General features: G+C 30.9%; 1 protein-coding gene across 1 annotated transcript; it reads right to left on the minus strand.

The window, feature by feature from the left end:
- LOC109332639 (triose phosphate/phosphate translocator, chloroplastic-like) lies at positions 850 to 21,563 on the minus strand. Its single transcript, XM_019567650.1, has 12 exons — positions 21,194 to 21,563; positions 21,037 to 21,111; positions 20,654 to 20,719; positions 10,796 to 10,874; positions 10,411 to 10,531; positions 10,176 to 10,271; positions 9,045 to 9,157; positions 8,869 to 8,946; positions 8,491 to 8,607; positions 2,474 to 2,573; positions 1,199 to 1,299; positions 850 to 980 (listed from the first exon to the last, which is right to left on the minus strand). The coding sequence occupies exons 1-12, from the start codon at positions 21,397 to 21,399 to the stop codon at positions 963 to 965; spliced, it is 1,170 nt and encodes a 389-aa protein (XP_019423195.1). The 5' UTR covers positions 21,400 to 21,563; the 3' UTR covers positions 850 to 962.

Here is a 22,963-nt window from a genome sequence, read left to right on the forward strand (position 1 = left end):
AAATGTGTTGAGAAAGGAAGAGACACCCTAAGGAAACTGCAACCAGAACAATTGTGAGAAAACGTACACAACATTTTGTCTCTCCTTTATTATTTATTTAATGAGTCATTATGTTTATATTTTTAAACAAATAGTAAAAGATTGTTTTATTCGTGTGTAAGGTTGTATAGTAAGAGATGATGAACTTTTGGAGGGAAAACTTTGCATGAGGTATTGACATGTGTCCCTAAGAAGAAAACTTTGCATAAGGTATTGACATGTGTCCTTATGAGTTTTGTTGTTATATATTTATTATTTATTTAATGAGTCATTATGTTTATATTTTTAAACAAATAGTAAAAAATAGTTTTAATCATGTGTGTATGGTTGTATAGTATGAAGTGATGAAATTTTGGAAGGGAAACTTTGCATGAGGTATTGACATGTGTCCCTAAAAAGCAAACTTTGTATAAAATATTGACATGTGGCCCTATAGGAGTTTTTATGTTTATATTTTTAAACAAATAGTAAAAGATTGTTTTATTCGTGTGTGTAAGGTTGTATAGTAAGAGATGATGAACTTTTGGAGGGGAAACTTTGCATGAGGCATTGACATGTGTCCCTAATAAGAAAACTTTGCATAATGTATTGACATGTGTCCCTATGAGTTTTGTTGTTATATATTTATTATTTATTTAGTGAGTCATTATGTTTATATTTTTAAACAAATAGTAAAAAATAGTTTTAATCATGTGTGTAAGGTTGTATAGTATGAGGTGATGAAATTTTGGAAGGGAAACTTTGCATGATGTATTGACATGTGTCCCTAAAAAGCAAACTTTGCATAAAATATTGACATATGTCCCTATATGAGTTTTTTTTGTTATATAGTAAATAGATGAGAGAACTTATTTGACAACCAAAAAAATAGAAAATTTGAGATGCTTTATAATGCAAGAAATCATCCAAGTTGAGGCCTCCTCTTATTCTGCTTTCGCTTGCTGAGAAGACAATAAAGAAAAAGTGTGTTAATTATTGTTTAATGTTGGAAGGATATAGGAGCCAAAATAATTGAAAAATACTATTGTTTGCTAGAAGAATGAAACTATACATATCATAGAGTTGTTTATATTTGCCTTGCTAATGCACCAAAAAGCTTTTAAGTTTCAACCAATTTAGCATGCAGTTGTGGTATAAATCAATTGAAACAAAGACTCACTCGCTTCTCTTCCTCCAACCTGGTTTTGATGACCGAGTAGATTGCCACACCTGCAATAGCAATGGCTGTTCCTATGCCAGTTTGGGTGGAAAGCTTGTTACCTATGTGAAGCATAAGAATTGTTAGTGAGAATGTTAGATTCTCATGCAGAAATTTATGCTGATAAAGATTAATCAAACTAAATTATGAGTTAGTCTAAATAATTTATTAGATACACAAAAATTGTTATAAATGATATGATAATAATGATTCAAATAAAAACTAATAGGATAAACGTAAACTATAGATAAATTCAAATAAAAATGAAACTAACTAAATCATATATAAGATAATGTTTTATCAATCTAAATATATTCTAAGAGGCTCATTCAAGCTAAAGTTTAATAAGCTTTAAACTTCTTACAAATTATCCATTTATAAATGTAAATAAGCAACTAATTATATGATTCCATAAAATCATTAGAAATGTATTATAAATGTGAAATTTGCAAGTATAATCAGCACATAATATTCCTCACTAATGAGAAAATAATTCGATATAATCCATCATCGGGAGACAATACACCTCCAAAATGATCATTATTGAAAGAGAAATCACTAGTATCACTGTTATAATAACCGTCGATAAAAAAATAAATCACCACTAACATAATTTGTTATTTGGAGAAAAGATACCATCAAAATGAACGTTATTGAGAATAAAACACATTGGTACAATTATCATATATATATATATTAGAAAAATGTTTGTGGATTTCTATATTGTTGTATGTAACATGGATGTTCGACATTGAGGAAAAAAAGAATAAATAGTAACGAGAAGATGACATGACAAAGAAATATGACTAATCGAGTTTACATTTTTCTATACTTCAATAGGAGAATACTGATAGGGTAAGTCACAAAGGATGAATTGAAAGAACTCTGACATAATGTAAATATTTAGGATGAAATCACTTTGATACAACCTAAAAGTTTAGGATAATAAAAATTGGTCAAACTTAGATGAGTCCAAACAAGTTATTATATAGGTAAAAATTATTATAAACGATAAAATAATAACAACTAAATCAATAACTAACCAAACAAAATTAAATTATACATAAATTAAAATAAAATCAATCTAATTAAAATAAAATAATTTTCTATAATCTAAATATATTTTAACACATTACTCTACCTTCAAGGGGTGAATGAAACACAATAAATAAATATACTCTCATGGAAATTGAAGTACAAGCAGGCACAAATAGTATGGAAAAAAACAATATATACCAAAGATTATGATTGAAAATCCGATCACAAATACACGTTTCAGTACGTTGCCAACTGCATGACTAAGAGGTGCCACTCTTTCCAGTGTATTGATGGCCATCTGTTGATGCAAAAATGTAAATCTAACAATTTATTTATTACCACTTTCACATAAAAGTGCTTCAAACACATAAATGAACTATAACAATTTATGTTACTTAAAAATAGCAAAATGGGCCGCCCTGCCTGTTTAGTCTGCATCCGCGAATCCTCGCAAAATTTTAAGCGGTTGTGGGCATGACCACATTATTTTAATGGACAAAATTTAATGCCCTGTCTGTTTTAAAATGGACTAAAGAACTTGCTGGCCATCCGCGAGCATAGTTGAATAATTAAAAAAAATAAAAAAATTCAAATTGTTGGACGGAATACCCATGGAGAAAATATAATAGAAAAAATAACACCATATAACGTGATTCGACAATTTGCCTATGTCCACAGCTGAAGAGCAACAATGATTATTTCACTATGATAAAAGAAAACTACAAGTGTTTCACCCATTTCCCAAAACTCAAGTACACCCAATTTCACTCTCACTCAAATATTTCTCACACAATTAGAACGAGAGAACAAGAAGAGAGAATATGCACTAAGCTAAGTATTTGGTGTGTCTTATAATGACATGAACCACTCATATTTATAACCAAAGCTCTTGAAGATTATGTGACCAAAGGGAAAAGAATATTAATGTTGGTTTCATCATAGCCACTTCTTTTTACTTGGCTAGAAATTCTCTCTTTCTTCAAGATAATCTTTAGCCACTTCTTTTTTGTTTGGTTCAAGAAAGTATTTTCATCATCTTTTTCTTTTAGCTAATATTCAATAAATCTTCACATTGGCTAAAATACTATCATAGTTATTCTCCTGCTACTCTTCTTCATGCTCACTAGAGATTCTGAACATTAATCAAGTCCAGACAATGTCTGAACTTGGTAGTTGAAACTGACTTCATCATCATGTCCGCCAGATTATTTGCAGTGAGTATTTTCTCTACTCTAACAACTCCTATCTCCACTATGTCTCTGATAAAGTGCATCAGAACATCAATATGCTTAGTTCTTTCATGATACATTGAATTCTTTGTCAGATGTATAGCACTTTGACTATCACAATAAATGGTTGTTTCTTCAAGTTGTATACCCAACTCTTCAATTAGACCTTTCTCCCAAATGGCTTCCTTTGCAACTTCTGTTAATGCAATATACTCTGCTTCAGTTGTAGACAAAGCAACAATTGATTGTAGTGTTGCTTTCCAACTAATAGTCCAACCACACATTGTAAAGACATATCCGGTGAGTGATCTTCGCTTATCTAGATCTCCAGCATAATCCAAGTCAATATATCCAGTGATCTTGTTTCCAACATCTTTGACTTTACCATACAAAATCCATATATTTGTGGTACCTTTCAGGTAGCGCATAATCCACTTCACAGCCTTCCAGTGAACTTTACCAGGATTTGCCATATATCTGCTTACCAGACTTACTCCATGAGCAATATCTGGTCTAGTGCATACCATGTCATACATGAGACTGCCAACCACACTAGCATAAGGTACACTTGACATCTCCTTTTTCATTCTCATTTTGTGGACACAAGGTCATTGAAAGTTTGCAATGAGTCGCCAATGGAGTAGTAATTTTGGAAGTTTGAAATGAGTCATCAATGGAGTAGTGACTAGTTTAGCATAATGCATGTCAAAGCGTTCCAACACTTTCTTAATGTACTTCTTTTGTGACAGAAAGAGTGTCCCCTCTTTTCTATTCCTCTGAATCTCCATTCCCAGAATATTCTTTCCAGCTCCTAAGTCCTTCATTTCAAACTCTGAGCTCAATTGAGCTTTCAAGTTTCTAATTTCTGACATGCTCTTACATGCGATCAACATGTCATCAATATATAAAAGCAAATATATGAATGACTTATTTTCAAACTTCTTGTAGTAGACGCAACTATCATGTTCACTTCTGGAATATCTATTTTCAAGCATGAAGGTGTCAAATCGTCGATACCATTGCTTGGAAGATTGCTTTAGGTCATATACAGATTTCTTCAGCAAGCAAACATGATCTTTCATCCCTTGAACTTCAAATCCTTCAGGTTGTTTCATGTAAATTTGTTCCCCCAACTCACCATGCAAGAATGCCGTTTTGATATCTAGTTGCTCAAGTTCTAGATCAAAGTGAGCTACAATTGCAAGTAGGGTGTGAATAGGGCTATGTTTTACCACAGGAGAAAAAACTTCATTGAAATCAATGTATTCTCTTTGTGTAAAACCTTTGGCCACTAATCGCGTCTTGAATCTTGCATCTTCAACATCAGAGATTCCTTCATTCTTCTTAAAGACCCATTTGCATCCAACAATCTTTTGAGTCTTCGGCCACTTCACAAGAACCCAAGTATGATTCTTATGAAGAGAGACAATTTCCTCTATCAAGGCAAAAATCCATTTGAAAGCTTCTTTGTTGTTGATAGCTTCTTCATACGACTGTGGTTCACAATTACTGATATCATCAACAACATTTAGAGCGTATGACACCAGATCAGCTTAGCTATACTTTTCTGGAGGTTTTATATGTCTCATTTGCCTGTCCCTAGTCAAATGATTATGTTGTAATTGGAAAATATCAGTATCAACACATGCATCATGGACTTCTTCTTCTTGATAAAATGTATTTTCTTTTGTTGGTTCCACCTCAAACTCCACATTCTCCAAGATATTAGGATCTTCATTTCACTTGATGACTCTATAAAGACTTTAGCATTCCAGCTTCATTAAAAGTAACATCTCTACTAATAAAGCACTTTCTTTTCTCTGGCCACCACCACCATAACTTATATCCTTTCACACCATCAGGATATCCAAGAAAAATGCATTTCAGTGCTCTTGCATCAAGTTTTTCTTCTTTGTTATGAGCATATGCAGGACAACCAAATATCCTCAAATTTTCATAATTTGCCAGAATACCCGACCACATCTCTTCTGGAGTTTTAAAACCAATGGTTGTTGATGAACATCTATTGATCAAGTAACAAGCTGTACTGACAGCTTCCGCCCAAAATTCTTTTGGCAATCCAGTATTTGACAACATACCTCTTGTCATTTCAAGTAAGGTTATGCTCATTCATTCTGCAAGTCCATTTTGTTGTGGAGTGTGCCTCACAGTATAATGTCTCATAATATCGTGATCTTTGCAAAAATTTCCGAATTCTCTGCTGCATATTTCTAGACCATTGTCAATTCTCAGTCTCTTGATCTTTCTCCCGGTTTGCTTTTCGATCAAGGTTTTCCATTGTTTGAACTTGACAAATGCTTCACTTTTGTATTTCAAAATGAAGATCCACACTTTCCTTGAATAGTCATCAATGAATGTTAACATGAATCTATTACCACCATGAGAAGGACCCCACAAGTCAAAATATACATAATCCAATGTGCCTCTTGTTCAATGAACTGCAACATTGAATTTTATCTGACATTTTTTCCGAAAACACAATGTTCACAAAAGTCTACCTTCCCGACTTGTTGACTGCATAGTAATCCTTTTTTGGCCAACTCGGATAGACCTCTTTCACTAACATGACCCATTCTTGGATGTCATAGTTTAGTGACATCAGAATCAGATGTTGAGGTGACAACATCAACACCCGTGATTGTGTTTTCTTGTAACATATAGAGACTATTCTCTTTCTTTCCTTTCATTACAACCATGGCGCCTGAACCATAACATCTTTAGATATTCTTATAGCTCCACCTTCACCTTTGTAGCTATAACCTTTTGAATCTAGTGTTCTCAAGGAAATTAGATTTTTCTTCAATTCTGGAACATGCCTTACATCTGTCAACGTCCTTACAATTTTGTCGAACATCTTGATTCTAATTGTGCGGATGTCGATGACCTTGCAGGGAGCATTATTTCCCAAAAGGACCTTGCCCCATCTAAGAGTTGGTAAGTGAAAAACCAATCCTTAATAGGACACATGTGATATGAGCATCCAGAATCAATTATCTATTCATCTTTTGAGTCGTGCTCTGAGACTATTAGAGCATCTACACTATCATAGCCATTTGCTACAGTTGCATCTCCATATTCATAAATCTTTTCCTTGCCTTTGCGCTCTGGACAATTCTTTCTTATATGTCCCTCCTTGTGACAATGAAAATATTTATACTTTCTAGGTTTTGATTTAGACTTGGACCTAGATTTCCCTCTTTCACCAAATTGATTTCGCCTCTCTGTTCTTCTTCTAGCAAGAAGACTATCACCCGAGCCTTCAGATCTCGAATCTGATACTCTTTTATTCAGTTCTTTCGAGTGCAATGCCACATTTACTTTGTCCAAGGTTAGATCTTCTCGACCATACATCATGATATCGATGAAGTGCTCGTAAGAAATTGGAAGGGAACATAGTAGAAGAATTTCTTGGTCTTCTTCTTCAATTTTAAAATCAATATTCTTTAGATCAAGAATAATTTTGTTAAATTCATCCAAATGATCTTTTATGGGCTTTCCTTCGTGCATTTGAAGAATATATATTCTTTTCTTCAAATGCAGCCTGTTGGAGAGTGACTTTGTCATGTACAAGCTTTCCAACTTCAATTATAATGAAATAGTTCTAGTTTCATCTGACACTTCTCGTAGAACTTCATCTCCCAAGCACAACAAATTTGCACTATGTGCTTTTTCCAAGTTTTCATCCTTCTCGTCTTCGGTTAGATTCTCTGGTAAGTTGTTTCTACCTTCCAAGGCTTTGCCCAAGCCTTGATGAACTTGTAGAGCTTTCATCTTCAATCGTCAGAGGTTGAAATCATTTTCTCCAAATCAAATTTAGCACTCGTCATGATAACCGTATATTGGAACAATATCGTAGTCTGTGAACATACATCAGAAAAGTTTACAGGAAAGAGAGGTTGGTCTTAACAGACACACTTAAATACCAGGTCTTTCCTAAGACAAAACTTTCCTAGACATGCACTTTCTCACTATTATACCTTTCTAGTAACAAGAACAATTCTTTTCTGATGTGTAAGATCAGACAATGCTGCGAACACATAACATACTAAGAATTTTCTTTTAGATCGTATGGCTTAACATGCAAGAGCTCTACGAGCTCTGATACTAGTTTGTTGGAGCAGAATACCCATGGAGAAAATATAATAGAGAAAATGACACCGAGAATTTGATGTAGGGTTCGGCAATTTGCTTACGTCCACAGCTAAAGGGCAACAAGAATTATTTCACTATGATAAAAGAGAACTACAAGTGTTTCACTCACTTTCCAAAGTCCAAGTACACCCAATTTCACTCTCACTCAAATATTTCTCACACAATTAGAATGAGAGAACAAGAAGAGAGAATATGCACTAAGCTAAGTATTTGATGTGTCTTACAATGACATGGATCACTCCTATTTATAGTCAAAACTTTTGAAGATTATATGGCCAAAGGAAAAAGAACATTAATGTTGGTTTCACCATAGTCACTTCTTTTTACTTGGCTATAAATTCTCTCTTTCTTCAAGATGATCTTTAGCCACTTCTTTTTTGCTTGGCTCAAGAAAGTCTTTTCATCATCTTTTTCTTTTAGCCAATATTCAATACATATAATAAATGAAATTAAACTAAATAAAGTAGTTGAAGATAAAAAATTAACAATTTTTTTGATATTGTATATGAAGTTTAACAAATCATATTAGATTACATTTTTTTAGGGATTAAAAATCAAATTACATTATAACTTATTTAAAATTTTCTTATTTTTTCCTTAAATTATGTTTATGAGCCACCTGTGAGCCATCCGCATGCCCAACGGAAATACCCACAAACTTGGCGTGCAAAATAGGTCGGACGAAACGAGCAAATGGACAAATTTATATATCCTATCCGCAAAAAAATGCAGACTATACAGGCACACCCGCAGACAATGCTTTTTTTGCCATATCTAATTTTACTTTAGTTCAAATCAATTTTAAATAATTACCTGGTTGTAGAGGTGGTAAAACATCCCAACCCAAAAGAGGTCTGAGATGAACTTGGTCAAACCTACTTTAGCAATTGCATTATTGAAGCCATGCTTCAGCAGGGAAGGCCCTTCCAGCTGTGGAATTAATTAATGAATGAATTAGAGATGTGGTAACATAAATAAGGATAAGGATTCTCTGTTCCATAATTTTTTTGTCTTTGTGTTTATAACTAATCAAACTTTATAAAATTATATTAAAATATTAATTTCTATTTTTTATTTTTAATTGAATGAAACTTTTTAATTGACTTGAAAATGAGAACAAGAATAATGTGTAAAATAAGATCCACAATACAAATCAAGTTTTCTATGGATATTAAGAAAGGTTTCACTCACAACTATTGCTGGCGGTATGGAGACAATTAGAGCAATGATGGAAATGTATGCATGGATATTGGTACTATCCATATCAATCTGCAGATAGAGTTATTTAATAATAATAACATAAAAGAGCAATAGTAATAAGCACTACAAAGATAAATAAATAATGTCATGGAAGCATATAATATAACCATGGCTTTTTTCACATAGATATTCCGGTATGTCGAGGAAATGTTTGAAATCATAGCACTTATTAAGCCAACCCAGTTGAATGAGAGCTCATTCAAAGATGCTATTGACACACCTGTACATTAGATGACATTCAAAATTAGGCCAAATTGCACTGACTAGATTTCTCGGCCTATTTGTTACTTGTATTTTTGGAGTCTCAATTTTCAATTTCTTATATAAAATGTTTCATGAAGTCATAAGATGTTAGAGTCGACCTTAGTATATGTAGGATAAGTGCGCCGGGACATGGTTCATCATAATGAGGGGTCCAATTTTTCATTTACATAAGTAATTTATAATTTCACTTATTTTATTTTTATACAAAAAAATCATTATTCTGAGGCATATTTACTCTTACATTTATTAATTATTACATTTCACTTATTAATTTGTTAAATATTTTATTTATTATAATAATTATTATATTATATTATCATAGTTAATGCATAATTAAAATCAGTATATGTCAATATGGACAAACATGAAATCACTCAAGACTCATTAAGAAAGTGACTAGAAAATAAAAATAAAGTATATTTGACCCAAATCTCAATAAGTAAATAAGCAATAAATATATATATATATATATATATATATATATCACATCCTCACATTTTTTCAAGAGACCTTTTTTTTATTGAAACATTACTCTAAATTATTTTACATAATTAATTTTTTTGTATAATAGATAGCGTTCATGATTTACTTTAAATTCTCATATTCATCTAATTTAATTTTGAGGTACAAATTTTATTTATTTTCTTATGATATATAAATGCCTCATCTTTGTCTCACATATGACTTAGAAAATTTCACAATGAACCTAATTAAGTTGAATGATTTAATGAATGAAATGATAAGGAGGTTGAAAGTACTTATTATAAATACTAACATACTAATATTTGTTTATAAAAAAATATAAAAAGTTTTATGCAAATTAGAAAAAGAGTGTAATAATTATGTACTATTATTATAAAAATTGATACATAATCTATAAATCACTTGATACATAATCTATAAATCACTTGTTATTCATTTGTATTAAAAGTGAATGTAGATTAATCATATGACTTAAATGAATGAGGTGTTACCAATGACAACCGGAGCCAATGATAGCCATAAAGTGATGGGTATTGATTGTCCAAGTATGAATTGTGAAGCAGCGGCATTGAAGAATGGCTCAAGAGCTGAAACAAGAATTTTGCTCAACATGCAGTAAGTACATAACTACATACAGTTTCAAGTATAATATATACATTCTACAGTACTCCTTCTAAATCTTCGTGTACACATTATTACTATTATTATGAAACGTTTTATTATCACCTTTAATGGTATGTGTGAAAGAAACAGCAACAGCTGCAAATGAGACATTGGTGGTCACATGGCCTAATGCTTGACACATAGCCACAGGAATCAGCAATTTCAGCAGGTTGGAATCAATAGGCTACATAAACAATAGTCACGTGCCATACAAAAATCATCATATATTTACCATTCATAAGCTATTTTTCAATTGAAATATTCCATCTTCCATGTTACATATTTATCATTGGAAGTGTAGAATAATATTATAAATAATAAAATATCTCTTCATACATGATTTTAGTGGTTAAGAAAGATAATTTATCTGATATTTTATTTTCTTTAACTAATTACCAGTATTGTTTTTTTTTGGATTGTGGGGTGGGAAATATTAAGGTTGACTTACAGCACGTTTAGGAAGGCCCACGGTCCACCTCACCAAACAGTAAACTACCCCCACGAATAAATGGATCACCGATACGAAGCTGCAGATACAACCGCAGTTAATCAAATTCAAAACTTATAAGTAACGAGAAAAAAAATATAAATTGGGCAAGAAGCATGACAAATTGTTTCCAATGATAGTTTTACTACATTTTTAAGTTAGCCACTTAATTAGTCTCTACATTTCAAATTATGTTTCCAAATTTTTTATAGCATTTTTAAAGATTATCCTACATAGCTAAGGGGAATTGATTCTTCATCTTACTACAAAAGGGTATGTCAAATTATATGTAGAATTAGCCTTAATGATATTATAACTTTCATTTAACAATGATGATTTTTAAGTGGAGCAACAAATATTAATTTTAAGAAGTTAGTAAGTATAAAGCCAAACTTAACAAACTGCCATAGGAGATTAGATCAAAACTAGATTTTAACATTTTGTTTTGGATTGTGGAGCATAAGTTCAGAAGCGAAACACTACCATACCATGGATATCATTGTTGTGTTCTTGAGAGTACCAAGACGTTTACGATAAGGGTATGTTAGAGTATCTCCATCATCTACCAAATTTCAATTTTTATTTATGTCTCATATATTATTTTATAATTTTATTATAACTTCTATCAAATAACAACAACATCTACTTTTTTCAACGAATATATCCTGATTTTTTTTTTGATTTCCCACAAATATTTTTGCATTGGACGTAATCACGTCCGAACTGAGAACATCCATAAGTATGTGAGACTAACTCTCCCAACGAATATTTTTTCCATCTACAAGACTCGAATTCGAGACTTTGCTTAATGGAAATCAATCATACACCACTTTAAACAATACTCGTTGGTATATATATCACGATTGAAGCTACTAATCTTGGTTTATAATAAAATATATTTGTAATCATTTAATGCTTTCAGTTATATAAGTAATTGTTTTATAATAAAATATATTTGTCAGTAATTTGATCACTTGTTTTGTAACCTTAAAATAATTAGTTGATATAATTGTATTAAATATATGATGTCCACCTTAATTAGAAATTATGAATTTCTAACAATCTCTCACTTGTACTTCATATTTTTCCTGATACAATTACATCAAAAATTCTTTAGGCGTGCATCTGTATGCTATTTATATTTAAACTTTTCCTTAATATAATCTGGTTCAACTCTTATATCAACCATGGAACCATCACGGTCCTCATCACATTCACACGTGACTTGACCACAATGATCACCATACCAATATACTAAATGACATAGACCAAATATGGATGAGTGACATGGAAATTTCATACAATGTGATCTTAAACATGTCTATTTCCAACTAGTCATTTTTTATTCTTTAGTGATATCAATCCAATGTCTTTAATTATAACACAATGGTTACAATACACAAGTTCAAAATAGAACAATAAACCATCAATTTTATTATGTATAAAACTATATATGACGTCCAAAATAAATAATAAAACATAAAGACTCTCACTGAACTAAGGTATCCTAAGGAGCAATACTCATATGAGAAATATGCTAATGAAAGACTTTAAGTACCAAACCTTTAGCCAGTGGATCAACTAGCATAAAATTTGTCCCTATATGTTCTATGAAAATTTGTCTATTTTGAACACATTCTTTAACAACCAAAAACTTGATGTCAATAAAATTTGACTTTGTAGATCTCCTATTATTGTTGGAGTAAAGAACTGCGAACTTAGTGTCACAATAAATTCTCGGTGGTCTTTTAATACCATCAGCCACACGTAAGTCAGTGACAAAATTTCCGCAACCATATGTCATGGTATGATGTTTCAAAACAAACCATAAACTCTGAAACCATGGTTAAAGGAGCTATGAGCCTCTGTTTAACAGACTTCCAAGAGATAGCACCTTCAACCAAGATAAACATATATCCAGAAGTGGAGTGTCTATTGTCTAGACACATAAAAATCAGAGTCAGAGTACCCAATGATCTCTAAATTCTCAGACATCCAAAAAGTGAGCATGTACTCCTTAGTTCTCTTTAAGTAACGCATAATACGTTTGAATGCTTTATAGTGATGCATTACAAGATTGCTCAAATATCTTTCCAAAAATCCCATGACAAACGCTATATCAGGACATGTGCAAATTTGAGCATACATTAGACTTCCTGCTACAGAAGCATAATGAATATTTTGCATCTCGTATCTTTCAAGGTCAATTTTTGGGGCACTGTTCGAGACTAAACTTGTCTTCCTTAGTTATACGGGTATCCTCTAGTTTACTTTCTTCCATGCCAAATCTATGTAGGCATTTATCTATATAGCTTTCTTGTGACAACCTTAGGATATCTTGAGAGTGATCTCTTAGTATCTGAATACCTAATACAAAAGAAGCTTCCCCAAGATCTTTCATTCCGAAATTTTTCGTCAGAAATCTCTTGGTCTAATTCAATAGTCCTATATTACTGTAGGCAAGCAGTATATCATTGATATATAATACCAGAAATATAAAGTTACTCCCACCGAATATGTGGTATACACAATCATCAACTTTATTTCCCTCAAAACTATACGAGGTAATAACTTGATGAAACTTATGATTCCATTGACGAGAAGTTTGTTTAAGGCCATAGATGAATTTCTTTAATTTGCATACCATTGACTTTGGGTCAACTGACACAAAGTTATCTGGTTGTACCATATAGATCGTTTCTTTAATGTCATCATTTAAAAATGCAGTCTTAACATCCATCTGATGTAGCTCTAAATCAATATGAGCCAGTGGTGCTAATATTATTCTAAAAGAATCCTTGGAAGATACTGGAGAGAAGGTTTCTTTATAATCAATGTCTTCTTTCTAAGTGAAGCTTTTAACGACTAAACGAGCTTTATATCTGTCAATATTACCATTCAAATCCATCTTGGTTTTAAATATCTATTTGCAACCAATAAGTTTCGCACCTTCAGGTAATTCGACAAGATCCCAAACGTCATTATCATGCATAGACTTCATCTCATCCTTCATGGCATTGATCCACTTTTGAGAGTTAGAACTTTTCATGGCTTGACAACAATGGATTATTTTCTATTAACCCAATGTCATCCTCATGTTCTTGAAGAAATACAATATAATAATCAGGAATTGCACTTCTCCTATCTCTAGTGGATCTTCTTAATGACACTTTTACTTCTTGAGGTTGTTGAATTTGTTCTATAAGTAATTGAGAGAGAACCTCATTGTTGTCTTGCTCTGGAATATTATTAGGGACAGTATTCTGAACATTATCTTCTATTACTGAATTTATTCCTTGAATGGTAATAAGCACAAGAACTTATTCACCAATAATGACATGTTCTTACTCAAAGACAACATTCCTTATGTACTCTTCCTTCCCAAAATCAACTTCCTCAAGAAATATTGCATTTCCCGTCTAAAAAAAAGTCTTGAAGTGGGATCATAAATTTATAACTCCGGGAGGGTTCAACATAGCCAAAAAAATAACAGCTAACAATTCTTGAGTCTAGTTTCCTTTCATGCGGCCTATAAGGTTGCGCCTCAGCTGGAAAACCCCAAATGTGCGAGTGTTTTAAGCTTGGTATTTTATTATTCCAAAGCTCATATGGGGTTTTGTTAACCGTTTTACTTAGCACCTTATAAAGGATGTAAATTGTGGTCTTTAAAGCTTTCACCCAAAGAGACTCTAGTAAAGAAGAACGAATAATCATACTTCTCACCATATCCTTAAGAGTTCGGTTTAATCGTTCAACAACACTCTTCATACTAGGTTTGCCTAGCATAGTGTAATGTAGAACAATTCCACATTCTCTGAGGAAAACACAAATAACCCTTTCACAATATCCTTATTGTTCTTTCTTTTCTTATTCTAAGAGGTCATAGTCAAATGAGCATTTTCAGTCTTATCTCTCTGCATCCTCTCTTTATCATGCACACAGTGAGATATAAACTTATTGAGAGAGAATTTTTCCTTATGAGTGTTATAGCTCACTTTGAATGGCCCAAAGTATGCAAGAAGCAAAATCAAAACCAAGTGGATGAGCAAGTCATCACCAAACTTTAACTTAAGTGACTTGAGTTTTGATGTGAGATTAGACATCTCCATAATGTATTCCCTTGTGTTCCCTTTGCCTTTATACTTAATGGATATGAGTTTAGCTAAAAGGCTACTCGTCATCGCCTTTTCATTTTTTTTGCAAAGTATGGTTTTATTTATTCAAGGAACTTTCTTGCACTCCGACCCTCAGAAATAAAGCCCTAAAACGCTTCTAGAATTAGGGCTGACAATGAACCGAACCAACTCGGTATTCGTTCAAAACTCGATTCGTTATTTAGCTCGATAAACTTGGTTCATGAGCCAAATGAGTCAAACTTGAGCTGGAAATTGAGCTCGTTAGATAAACGAACCAAACTCGAGTTAGATACAGTTTCGGCACTTCGTGCCGGTCACCTGCATTCCTATTTTTTTTATATAGAATACATTATCTTCATATTATATTATTTAAGAAAACTATCATGCGATATATTCTGGAAGTTAAAAATGAAAGTAAACTGTTATGACTAAATAATTTATTCACATTTCAAATTTAATGTCATAATCAATATAATTCACTTATCCATTGAAAAAGTCACATCAGTGTGGAAATATGAGGTTTAAGAATTGATGTGATAGTTAAAAATAAAGCATTAATTTATATTAAGAGAGATATAATATTTAGAAATATGAAGTTAGAATTACTCCATGAAAGTTATTTTATATTTTTCCTTTATCTATTAGTATAAAAGATTAGTATAGATAAACATGAAATTAGGAATTATAAAAGATAAAGTAGGAAAACATAAAATATTTCAAGGGTAGTTATTTTATGTTTTTCTAATTTCTATTAGTATAAAAATATATATAAATACTCCATGATAGTTATCTAATGTTTATTAATATTTGTATATATAAATATGAAATTAGAAGTTATAAAATATGAAATTGGGAAACATAAACTACTTCATGGAAGTTATTTTGGGTTTTGCCTTTATTAGTAGTATAGAAGTATAGATAAAGATGATTATATTTATATATATAAACTTTTTGTAGTTTTTTTAAAAATTTAATTAACTATTTAAGTTGTCAAAATGAACCAATCGAACCGAGCCGAACAGTTCGCGAACTTTAACCAAACCGAACTCAAGCTAAAAAAATAACTCGTATCGAACTCGAGTCGAATTTTGAGCTGAACCGAACTGAACTCTGGTTCGACTCGGTTCGGCTCGTTTCCAGCCCTATCTAGAATAGAGTGTTTCATGATAATTAGACACATTCGGTTAGAGTGTTTCAATTTCTTAATTTTAACCACATTGAGGATTTCTATAGTATAAATGAATTTCTCCACCTGAACTGTCAGATCTAAATCCATACAACCGTGAATAATTTCTACGGCTTCCTTATAGACATTAAAGTTTGTCCCATTCAATAATGAAATGTTCTTAATTTGAGCAGAAATATTCGCAGCACTAGTAAAAAACAAAATGAATGGCAATCATTCTTACAATTAATGTCACATTAAACTTTAATATTTAAATTCAAATGATGATGAAACACATCACGAGTTACTTAGCACAACATTAATATTTAGTCTTTGGACAAAACTATTAACTTGTAAGTGGTACACTTAATGTAGTAATCAAATATTGATAATCAATCATGTCAAACAATAAGTATTTCGGTGGACCGACTTATTATTCACGTAGAAAGTCATATGATTATCACATATTTATTCCTACAAGTATGTTTGTAATTTGGGCCAAATAGTAATCTTCCTTTGGGCCGATCACTATTCACATAATATGCAAACATACAATTAGCCTGATATTTATATGAATCACTAATGATACTCTTGTTTGTAATGGTCAAACATTAATCATAATGCATGTCAAATAATAAATCATTCTTTGGACTGATTTATCATTCACATATGAACTTTATAATAATCACATGTTTACCATTACACATGTGTATATAATCTGACCAAATAATAATCATTTTTTGGACCGATTAATACTCACATGAGTACTATATGCACTAGTTTTTGATATTTATTATGAACAATTTACAAAAAAAGATGTCACATTGGCGACTTCTTGTTTAATAGATTGACTTAAAATGTCAAACAATTTTATTTTCTAAAAGAAAAAACCATTTAGTTGAGTTTGATTCAACATTTAATCCAAAACATATATCATTTATATCCATGTATAACCATTATTGTCTATTGGTAGTGTTGCATCATTCTCATCACAAAGACTGAGTAAACAAAATATCCTTTTGAATTTTTCATAAAAAAAATATTACCATTTTATACATAACTAAACATGGTAGGACACATAGTCCAAATAGAAACAATGCTTAAAAAATAGCAACCATTAATAATGAAATCAACCACCAATCAATGCAACAAACCATGCATGTTGTAACCATTTAAACAAACAAGTCAGATAATATATATAAAACAAGATATGTTCACATAATAGACCCATCACAAGATACCTAGCACAACATCAATTTCTAGTCTTTGGACAGAGAAATTAATTGTTACTTATTACTCACATATATGTTATTACTTGGCCAGATTGTATCTTTCTTTCGACGGACTATTACTCACATGAAAAAGCTTTATAATTGTTACTTATTTATCATCACATATATGTTATTACTTGGCCAGATTGTATCTTCCTTTGGACCGAACACAATTCGCATAAATAATCTCATACTCACCTGTATAATCTTAATCAATTTCCACAATAAAGGTTATTTTGGCAACATATTGCATGAATTAATTTAAAAATAATTACCAGACAAAAGGAAAACAATATGGGTGTGAAGAAGATCTTTGCTCCTGACCTTGGTAAGGTTTTGATGAAGACACCAACATCACCAAAAAGAAGAAAATGAAGATTACTTATGAAGACCAATAATATTAAAGATTCAAGACAATTAGTCTAAGTCTAAATAAGTACTTCTATCTTATACTCTTTAATATACCAAAGTAGTAATGCTCAAAATATTTTAAAAGAAATTGAAACACTTCAAGTTTTAAATGAAAACATTTTTCAAAATACCATGTAATAGGTTAGTGAAATTTGAGTAACAGATTACATGAGTGAGAATCAGTTATCCAACAAAATTTGAATTGGAGTAACCGATTACTCTAAGTGAATTTTAATTCATTGTTGGACAGAAAGTTTGAGTAACCGATTACCCACTTGATGTAATCAGTTACTGAGAGTTGTTACATCAGTTTTTCAGATTTGAAACTTAAGGGTTTTCATCTCAAACGAAATGCCTTCATTCCAAACATTTCCTACTCTTTCATAAAGGCACAATAACTGATTGGAAAGCCTATTTAAAGGCCTTAGAACTCACAATCATTTAACAACTCTTTCATAACTCTTTCACACTTTTCTCACAACTTTCATACACTTATCTGAAATAGTTTTCTGCACTTCTAGCAACTTGAACTCAAACTTTCAAAGTTATTTTTCTGAGTTGCTTGAAGTAAAGTGTTTCAAAGTTTTGTAAACTTAAAGAGCATTATTACTAAGTATACAAAATAGTTGATTGAATTGCAAGTGTTATTATATTTCATACTTGTAAAGGCAATCCAAGCCATCATTGTAATTCTTCATTCATTGTAATTACTTTCTTTCACAAGGGTGTGAATAGAAAGAGGATATAGTTACTTGGAAAGGTATTTTCCAAGGATATAAGTATTAGTGAGTGTGTAAGGTACATAGAGATCTCGGGGTGAGATATTATAATTACAACTCATAATATTTAATGGAAAATCTCTTGTGGTGCAAGAGTACTGGACATAGCCTTCGGTGGACAAGAAGGTGAACCAATATAAAACATCTGTGTACTCTCTTCTCCCTTACCTCTTTGATTTATTATTGTTTATTTTCTATAATATTATCCGCTGTACTTTAACTCTTCATTTTGCAGAAAAAGTGGTGATAATTTCTAGTCAATTAATTCACCCCCATTTTAGTTGTAATCTCAGTCTTACAATGGGTTCATTATAAAAAAAATTATGATATTGAAATTAAAACCTTCAGATTTGATATCTTTTATGATTAACAAATCTAATCCAATAATATAATTCCAATTTGAAAAGATATATTACATACATATCAACACATAAAAATGGATGCAATCTTAATCAAATAATACAAGTAGATCCAGAATGAAAAGCATAAAAAGATATATGCAAATTATTATCAAAAAATTCTAATTGAATATGATGATGCATATCTTAAAACATATATTGACACTATATATATACACTTTCACATACTAACATAGTAAAGTATGTCTAATTTTAAGCATTAACGTAACCATTATATATATATATTAACTTTATTTAGTAATTTCAGACATTACAACTACCGTAAGTTGGAAACAATTATATATGTATATATGTACATTTTAATTCATAATATATACAAGGTCATGAATTTCAGATTGTATATGTATAAAATAAAAGCACATCTTAACATATATATACCTTATATATATACTTTAATAAATTGCAAAATTGTAAAGTGATAAAAGTCAATATCCAACAATAAGACATTAAATGCACATATAATATACATATTGCATAATAAAGTCATAAAACTTAATGCAATATTCATGCATAAATCTGAATATATACTTTAACACATGTTGCAAGGATTCATAATACAAATTACCCATAATTGAAATAAGCAGAAACACAATGAAAGTTATATTCATTATTCATAGATACCCAATTTTCATTACTAATAGTGGAAGCATAAAAATCATCAAATTTAAAAGTTATGGTTCATAAAAAAATTTGGGAGAAAATCATCTTTAATGGAGAACCATAAAATTCAGAACCTAAAGTTCTGATACCATTTGTTAGATATTCCTAATGGTTGGTGAAATATCAATCCTAGGATCTTGAATATCATGATTCTCATACATAATATAAAACAATGATACAAAGTCGTACCTGAATCCATGTTCTCTGGTCTACTCCTTTAATATAACTTTTGAGAGGGTTTTGGTATAATGACCTTCCTAACTAAATCCTTAATTCTTTTGAGACCTTCATTTTCTCTCTGATAGGGAGAGATGAAAACTATTTGTAATTTGGTGTCTTGAGGATCCTAACCGTTCTTTATGCATTAACTTATAGGGTTCACATTATCTCATATAGATCAATCGTTTGATATCCACTCATTAAGCCCATATTCGTTATGAGTTTCAGAAGTCTTATAGTTTGTTAATAATTTATTAGAAACTTTTTCACTTTATACATTAGTAATAATAATTACTAAATAATATTGTTTTGTTTTAGGAAGTCAAAGATTGTAGGTCATATACTCATATAACTGCTCTTATTAGTACGCGTTAACTCAGAAAATTCATTACTATAAACATCTAACGTATCCACAATAAAATAAAATTAATTAGTAAACTCAAATATAGTTTCATGAAAAAGGAAAATTATATAAATATAAATAACAGAAGAAATTCAATAATATAGACTTAAAAAGTTAAAATATGACGTATAAGTCAAGTAGAAAATGCTGTATTTTTTAAGAGATCTTGCATATTTTTTTAGAGGAATCTCATCTCTAATAATAAAGAGATAAATTATATGAAAAACAAATAAAAGACAAAATGAAATAACACTTATATCCTTATTAATTAGATTGAGATTAATTTTAAGGATCCAATTCAAATTAAGACATGAAAATTATACTTCAACTAAAATATGGTAATTGCAGTTACTTACTATGGATAGGTGAAATAGTTGTAGATCTTTTTATTGAGGATGTTAAAAATCACATTCAAGAAGTACCTGCATGAAAAAAGACACCTAATTTCAGTCATTAGGAAGAATACTTGGGTTAAGAGTATCTATATGAAAACAACTAGTAAAATATTAATAACACATTAAAATTATAATTATCATTAAAATTTAGTGGAAAAGACATAATATATCTTTAAATATAATGTCTCCTACATAAGTTTATCTCTAAAAAGAGATCACAGTCTCACGCAGTTAAACCAGTGACAATTTTTGAGTCTGTACACACATGACAGTTATAAACGAAGAAACACAAAAATGAAAACGATCACAGATTATTGTGTAAGAATAGCAGTCACGTGAGTTACCACGTGAAGAAGAAAACTCCGGTGACCATATCCGGGTACTTGCCGAAGAACCCTGCCGGAGCAACCTTTGCTTCTCTGTTAAAAAAAACGAAAATACATTAGTGAGGACAGTGACGCGGTGGAGCTACCGAGTCAGAACGGAGGAAAGGGACCTCACCCGGTGGAATCATTCCCCTCAGCGGCGGAGGCATGACATGGCTGAAGGATGACCATCTTCAGCGCCAGAGGCAACTTCCTCACCCGTACGAGGTTCCTGCCGTCAGGAGCATTGTAAGAGACGGCGGTGGGCTCACGCCGCGGCAGCTTGCATAACTGAGGGGGCTGGAAGAAGGTAGAAGCGCATGACAACACTTTGGACTCCATGAAGGGGAAAACTAAGGAGATAAAGAAGAGAGTGATGATGATGATTTTATTGTTGTTTCGTTTCAGTACCTATGGTCTTTAACTGTTTCAGTTTCTGTTGAGTTCAACTGTAACTTAATTATTCAGTAGAAAGAAAGGTTTTGAGACAAGATTCCTCCGATAGAGAATGGTTGTTGCTTATGATTTTACTCTTATAAACAGAAACTCATTTTAAGTAAGATCTTCTATACCACTATTTCTCTATATCTATAACAAGCTAATAAGATTAGAGTATGATCCACCTACTTTAAGAGTAAGTTTTTGAAATTTACTCATTATCTTAGCCATTAATTCTAAGGAAATCCAATGATTTCAATTAGTAAGTAGATATAAACTATTGGATATAAATAAAATTGATGACTAGGATGAAGTGTAAGTTTAGTAACATAATTTTATATTAAGTTATTGTTTTTTGATAGAGGGTAAAATAATTTACTGAGATAATTTTATTATTTGGCATGATTTCATTATTATTACATATGTGTGCACAGATGGAAATTACATGTACTAATATTTTGTGTCACATTTTGTTATATCTAATAAAAAATTGTAAATTAATTAAGAAAAAATATAAAAATAGAAAATAATATGTTTTTTATTATTTGTTGGAATGTGATTAGTTTTAGACATGTGGATATGAATTTTATGAGTAAAGATCGTTTCTATTAGTGGAGAGTCAAATACCACAAAAGACAATATGCAGTGATATTTTTATCCTTTTGTTTATTATGAAATCACATTTTTGTCATTAAAAATATGATATGAGTAAAAAACAATCATTTGTCTCTCCGTTAATGAAGATGATCATTGTTTGAATTTTATAGGACATGTCATCCTTGTTTATGTGTACAATGTGAAAATGGAGATAACATGAAACATTGTCACATTTGTGTTTCAATCAAATTAAAAAATGACACTTAATTAAAAATAAAATTTATAAAAATGAAAATAATTTTTGATATTACTTTGTTAAATTTGGATATTGTAATTTTTTGGAACATATAAAATGGATTATTGGTTGTGAATGGGTGTGTGTGGGTTTTCTTCAAAAATCAGCGCCTTATTGTATCCTCTTTCACCGTTACCCTGTGAAGTTGTGATGGGGTGCTTTCACAATCTCCACACTTCGAAGTTGGAACAACCACAATAATTAATCAAGTAACTTAGATTTATTTAATTTTGAAACATCGTAATGTGCTTATATTTACGTCAATCAATAAATATAAGTACTTGAAAAAGAGGTACAAAAAATATTACCGTGTAAGCCTCTTCATGATTTGGTTTTTCATCATGATGAAAACAAACAAAACCAAATTATATTTTATGGTTTAGTTTTTTTGTGTGACTGAGAGAGCTAGTTTGTTAATAAAATGATTTATGATATTATTAAAAATAGATTTAGAAATGATTGAAGTATTAAGCTAGTTTTGCAACTAATTAAGATTTAAAACTGTTTTTTTTGGTAAGGTTCAAAAATAGTTTAAAAAACTTATAGAACCAAAATCAATTTAAAAATCAGCTTATA

Source organism: Lupinus angustifolius, chromosome LG18, assembly GCF_001865875.1.
Source record: "Lupinus angustifolius cultivar Tanjil chromosome LG18, LupAngTanjil_v1.0, whole genome shotgun sequence".
NCBI lineage: Eukaryota > Viridiplantae > Streptophyta > Magnoliopsida > Fabales > Fabaceae > Lupinus > Lupinus angustifolius.